This window comes from Eutrigla gurnardus (assembly GCF_963514095.1).
Source record: "Eutrigla gurnardus genome assembly, chromosome: 6".
Classification (NCBI taxonomy): Eukaryota; Metazoa; Chordata; class Actinopteri; order Perciformes; family Triglidae; genus Eutrigla; species Eutrigla gurnardus.
Window position 1 is genome coordinate 6,625,433 of NC_139920.1, and position 6,694 is coordinate 6,632,126.

The 6,694-nt window shown below is 46.2% G+C and overlaps 1 protein-coding gene across 1 annotated transcript; it reads left to right on the forward strand.

The window, feature by feature from the left end:
* Nucleotides 1-1,979: 1,979 nt before the first annotated feature.
* On the forward strand, nucleotides 1,980-5,575 carry LOC311014443 (interferon-induced protein with tetratricopeptide repeats 1-like). The gene is made up of 2 exons (XM_084011062.1): nucleotides 1,980-2,178; nucleotides 3,061-5,575. Exons 1-2 carry the CDS (start codon nucleotides 2,171-2,173, stop codon nucleotides 4,367-4,369), a joined length of 1,317 nt encoding a protein of 438 aa, XP_083867188.1. The 5' UTR covers nucleotides 1,980-2,170; the 3' UTR covers nucleotides 4,370-5,575.
* Nucleotides 5,576-6,694: the final 1,119 nt, after the last annotated feature.

Below are 6,694 nucleotides of genomic sequence, written 5' to 3' on the forward strand. Positions count from 1 at the left end.
TAATGGGCCGGCAGTGGCTGCCTTTTTTTTTTTTTTGCTGCAGCCCAGGGAGAGAGACATGCACCGGCCCACAGAGCTCAGCTGCAGCCCACAGACACATTAGAGGCCCAGTAGTCCCACCCATTTTCCAGACCCCCCCCCCCCCCCCCCCCCATCCAATCACCTTTATGATGAGCAGTCATTATGAGAGAGAAGAGAAACACACATGAAAAACAAAGCGAAAATGGCGAAATAATTAAAAGGCGGTGCAGAAAAGGGAAAAGAAAAAAAAAAGCTCTCGCTACTGATGGCGCTAAGAGCAGAAACATATTAAAGATGTTTGTTGCAGCGTGGCCTCCAGCGGCGGCGTGGCTGCGGCGGCGTGGCTGCGGCGGCGGCGGCGTGGCTGCGGCGGCGTGGCTGCGGCGGCGGCGTGGCTGCGGCGGCGGCGTGGCTGCGGCGGGTCCCTCTAGGCAGGTGTGAGGCCCGTCCGTCCCCTGTCCAGTTGGAGGGCCGTCCGTCACCAGTCCAGGCGGAGGCCCGTCCGTCACATGTCCAGTCCGAGGGCCGTCTGTCACCAGTCCGTGCGGAGGATCATCCGTCACCAGTCCAGAAGGTGGACGGTCCGACACCTGCTCCACGCAGCCAATCGGGGGTTTGCTCGTTGCCTGTTCCTGTCCTGACGAGGGACCGTCCTACGCCTGCTCCACGCAGCCTATTGGGAGTTCGCCCCTCGCCTGTTTCTGTTCCTGTCCTGACGAGGGACCGTCCCACGCCTGCTCCACGCAGTCTATTGGGGGTTTGCTCATCGCCGGTTCCTGTTCCTGTCCCGACGGGGGACCGTCCTACGCCTGCTCCACGCAGCCTATTGTGGGTTCGTTCCTCGGCCAGTTCCTGTCCTGATGAGGGACCGTCCGACGCCTGCTCCACGCAGGCTATTGGGAGTTCGCCCCTCGCCTGTTTCTGTTCCTGTCCTGACGAGGGACCGTCCCACGCCTGCTCCACGCAGTCTATTGGGGGTTCGCTCGTCGCCGGTTCCTGTTCCTGTCCCGACGGGGGACCGTCCTACGCCTGCTCCACGCAGCCTATTGTGGGTTCGTTCCTCGCCAGTTCCTGTCCTGATGAGGGACCGTCCGACGCCTGCTCCACGCAGCCAGCCGGGAGCCCACTCGTCACCCGTTCCTGTCCCGACGGGGGACTGTCTGATGCCTGCTCCACGCAGCCTTCTGGCGGTTCGCTCGTCACCTGTTCTGGTCCAGACAGGAGACTGTCCTACGCCTGCTCCACACAGCCTTCCTGAGGGGCCCCGCTTGCTGGGTCGCCTTCCTGCCCTGCCTCCCGAGCGACCGCGCCCGCTGGGTCGCCCTCCTGCCCGGCCTCCCGAGCGGTTCCGTCCGCTTGGTCTACATCCTGCCCGGCCTCCCAAGCGGTGCAGTCCACTTGGTCGTCCTCTGCCTGGCCACCCGAGCGGCCCCGTCCACCTGGTCACCCTCCTGCCTGGCCACCGGAGCGGCCGTGTCCGCATGGTCGGTCTGATATCATCCCTGATTCCTGATTGTCTCCACCTGTTGCCCATTATCCCTCTGTGTGTTTAAGTCTGCGTCTCCCCTTGTCTTGTGACAGTGCACTTCGTCTTTCGTCTTTCGTCTCTCGTCTCATGTCATGATCCTCATGCCAAGCTAAGTCAAGTTTATGTTTTTTCATTCTTTTGTTTTTACCATTTGTAGTTTCATTTTGTAGCCGTTAGCCGTGTTTTTCCTCCCAGTGGAGCGATCTTTTGTTTATACTTTTTTTTTTTTTTAATAAAAACCTGTTTAACCTGCCTCTGCCCTGCACGTGTGTCCTCCCTCCTTGCCCAAGCCTGACACAAGAATGTTTATGTGAGAGAAGAAACTATTTTAACGTTTGATGAGTCATGTTTTCGCTGGGCTTTTGTTTTGGTTTTTTTCAACTGTGGCTGTAGGTTTCCATTCATGGAAAACGAAAGTCAAGGCGCACTACGACAGAACAAGATCCTTGCTAATGCCCAACCTGTGAAACTTCAGTCTCGTTTCAAGCTGTGTGGTCAACAACATCTTACAACTTACAGTAAAGCAGAAGCTGGACATCACCGATATACACCTGCAGACACAAGGCAGCAACCCGAGCCAGCTTAATATTTAAAGAACTACAGAGGTGAGGAAACAGCTGAATGATGAGGTGAGTAACTGCTTCTGTATATATACATTGTAGTCTATGAGAACATATTTACTATGATTATGATTGATTAAATGTCATATAATTAAGTCCCAGGGCTCGAAATGTTAACATCATGGATTCTTTCTTTCTTTCTTTCTTTCTGGGCGACTTATGCTCATCCCTATGTCCCCTCATTTCTAAGTTTATCAAGTTCTTTATGTTATTATTAATCTGAGGGAACATAGAGTTGATGGAACATAGTTGATGGAACATAGAGTTGCTGGAACATGGGGATGAGGGAACATAGGGTTGAGGGAACATGGAGTTGATGGAAAAATGGGGATGAGGGAACATAGAGTTGAGGGAACATAGAGTTGATGGAACATGGGGCTGAGGGAACATAGGGTTGAGGGAACATAGAGTTGATGGAACACAGGGTTGAGGGAACATAGAGTTGAGGGAACACAGGGTTGAGGGAACATAGAGTTGAGGGAACACAGGGTTGAGGGAACATAGAGTTGATGGAACATAGTTGATGGAACATAGAGTTGAGGGAACATAGGGTTGATGGAACCATGTGCTGAGGGAACATAGAGTTGAGGGAACATAGGGTTGAGGGAACATAGGGTTGATGGAACCATGTGCTGAGGGAACATAGAGTTGAGGGAACATAGGGTTATGAACAACATAGAGTTGATGGGACAAAGGGCTGAAAAACATCCTTCCCTCCGTATTTCCGTTGCACACATTCAATGCCGTGTCTCAGAATGAGAAAGGAGTTTATTGCCAAGTACTTTTTCACATTCAAGGAATTTGTCTCGATGTACAGTGTGCACTATAATTAAAAAGAACAAACAATAAAACAAAGTACTGTTTAAATATTTTTTTCATATTTTCCATCAGTGTTGCTCAGAGTCAAACAACACTGGAGTCCAAACTGGAGGCCCTGCAGTGCCACTTCACCTGGGATCTGGAGCCCGGCAGGTCCAAACTCTTGCGTCTCAGGGACCAGCTGGAGGACATCGGCACGGAGGAGGGAAACAAGTGGCTGGGTCCCATTTACAACCTGCGAGGGTTCATTCAGTACAAGCTGGGGTTCACTGAAGACGCCCAGAGTTCCTTCAACAAGGCTGCAGAGGCCTTCCGCCAGATGAGAAACGCAGATGATGGCTCGTGGTTAGTGGTGAACTACGGGAACCTGGCTTGGCTGCACCATCGCCTGGGAGACCAAACAGAGAGCAAGGCTTACCTGTCAAAGGTCAATGCCCTGATGAGTAAATACCCATCTCCAGCCCAGGAGGAGCTCCATGCGGAGTTCAGCGCTGAAAAGGCTTGGACCCTGATGAAGTTCAGCAGAGAGAAAAAGCTGCTGGCTAGAGATTACTTCCAGAGAGCCATCAGGATGCAGCCGGACATGGTGGAGTGGAACACCAGCCATGTCCTAGTGTTAGCCAGTGCTTTTAAACACAGCAACACAAGGCTGGAGGCTGACATCTTGGAGAAAATGAGAATCGCTAAGGAAAAGGATCCAGAGAACTTGTACATCGCCATTAAGTATGTTGAGCAATGTGCTAAGAAAGGAGAAAGAATTGAAGATGAGGCACACGAGTTAGCCAGAAAGGTTTTGAGAAATCCTGTCAGCAGCTACAGTGGTATTAAGTCATTACTATGGGTTTACAGGAACTATGTGTCTATTGATGAGGCCATTGATTTGGCAGAGGAGGCTCTGGAAAACCATCCAGATGAGCGTTATCTGAAGAAGTGTGCTGCAATGTGCTATAAATGGAAGATAATGTATGTCAGGGGCAGTCGCCCAAAGCAAAGTGAGATAGACAGAGCAGCCAGCCTCCTTAAAGAGGTGATTTCTCTTTACCCACATTCTTCACTTCTGAAGGAAATAGATCTGGCAAATATATACGCAAAGTCCAATCACGACCAGGCTAAAGCTGAGCAGATATACCAGGAACTGCTAGAAAGTGAGCTTGAACCTGCAGACAAACAGATGCTTTACAACAAATACGCGGCATATTTATACTTTGACCGACAAGATTCCAACAGGTCGATACAATATCACATGAAGGCAGCAGCGATACCGGAACAATCCTTCTTTCATGGACACAGCATTTATGTTCTGGGGAAGATTAAAGATAGTCGCAGGAACCGACTGGGGAGAGAAGTAGAGGAGTTTCTGGAAAACCTGCAAGAGCCATAGTGTTTGTAACAGCAGGTTCTAAATGCAGAAATGATAACGGTAGTGCATTACCTTAAAAAGTGTAAATACTAATTGATCTGTATCCTTTACAGACTGGTTTCAACAAGTAATCATGATTTTACACTTCAGTAGATTCTGGAAGAGAAATGCTTAAAAAAAATATACAGGGTCGCCTAAAAAGTTGGAATGATTTGCAAATGTCTTGTCTTTTATAGCACCGAACAAATGTTATGCATGAATTCATTTCACCTGGGTAATTGGGACATAATGCAATCATTGCACCTGGTCAAAGGTGATTACTGATGCATTTAAATAGGAATAAACAGAGGATTGTGTCTGAAAACAAAATATTCCAACTTCATGGGCAACAGTGTATATACATGCATACATTTGTCTGCGGTCATATACTCTATTATATCTTTTAATAATGCTGGTCTTTTAAATAATATCTGCTGTGGACATGTTCAGATGTGATTACTATAATTCAGCATCACATGATTTATGAGAATAGATTTTTATCAGGTGATGTTTGTAATTTGCAAGGTCTCTCTCATCGTCTAGTGCTTATCCGTGTCGGGCAGCAGCTTTTGCAAGGTGTTTATTTTATTCCTGTTGTGTTCATGTTTCCCCCTAATGATTGTGTTTTATGTCTATATAAGAACTTAATTCATGATATGAAATTTGCTTTGCAAGCCTCAGAGTAGTGAAATATAAAACACTGATGGAGCCTTTAACCTGAATATTATCGCCAGTTGAACCTGATTGTATGTATAAAAGTATGTTAAGCTGTGTCTCAGATGTACATGATAGCCTACTAATACTATTAAAGATGCTTTATGTACATTAAGAACTCTTTAAGCTTTGTTTTTGTGGTTACACAGGGTGATAATAACATTCATGGTTCCATATTGTAAAATGTGATGTTTATTTCTTTTTACAAGAATAAGAATTCATCTTGGTATAGCATGACCCAAGAAATGGTCGGGTGGTGCAGAAGCCAATAACTCCGACTCAGAACATGTAACATAAGATCATAGTTGGTGTTGATCTTTTCATGACCAACACAAAGAATAATAACGTATATTCCGAGCTGTTTCTGTTAAAGGCAGGTTTCAACAAGTATCTGCAAGTTTTCACACTATAGTGCATTAAAAGGACAACAGAGGCTCTTTATAATCATCTAACATTGTATGAAAGGCTGAACCACTAATTTATTATTTATTTGTTTATTTCGGGCATGTACATTAAGTCATCATCACACATCTTGCTCACACAGTAAACATGAATACACATGGCCGAAAGGGAAAGCGGGAGAAGCCGAGGCTTATCTAGTCCCGCCCCCATTACCCACAGGGGGGAAAAGAACGAAAAAAAAAAAAAATAATAATAATAATAATAATAATAATAATAATAATAATAATAATAATAATAATAATAAAATTAAAAAAAAACATAAAATAAAAAATAGAAAGTAAAAAGAACAAAGAATGAAAAATAAAAAAAAGAATTAAAAAAATCAACATCATAGTCTTTTCTTGTCAATTGCATTTTAACATTTTCGACATTTTCGACATACTATGTTACAGCAGTAGGTGATACATAGAGCTGAAGTCCAGTGCATACAGATTTTGTGTGTGTCTGCACACGTGTCCATATTTGTTCATCACGAGTGAACAGCAGTCTCATCATGTAACAAAGTCTGGAGGGGGTCCAATCGACAGAGAACAGAACAAAAAAAAAGAAAAACAAAAAAAGAAAACAAAAAAGAAAGTCCAGTGTAGCTACTTTTTTATTTTTATTTATTTATTAATCATCACTGTCCTCTGCAGCTTTCGCTGCCCTTAACTTCGCCAGTTCTTGTTTTTACTGTAAAGTGTATTGAGACCATGTACCATGGTGATTTTGCACTTTAAATAATAAATTGATTGATTGATTGATTGATTTCCTCCCAGTTATTGGCCACTTCACCTCGCTTCCGTAACGGGAACTCGCGAGCTGCGGAGAGGTCAGAGCGCATCCCGACCATGGCTGACCGATTGGTCACTATTTCTTCCCGGTTAGTGGCCAGTTCAACTCGCACCAGAGCCGCGGACTCGCGAACTGCAGAGATGTCAGAGGGCATCCCAACCACAGCAGACCGAGTGGTGGCGTTGTCCACCCTCACACTGGTCAGCTCAGTGGCGATCTTTCGCATTTTCCGATATAGCATGAAGATTCCACATCCCAAGGCGATCATTCCAGTTGTCATGAACGCGAACACGTACACGTCCTCGACGTCTTCCACATCCAGAGTGGCAAGGCAGATGACTCTCCACTTCCCCCAAC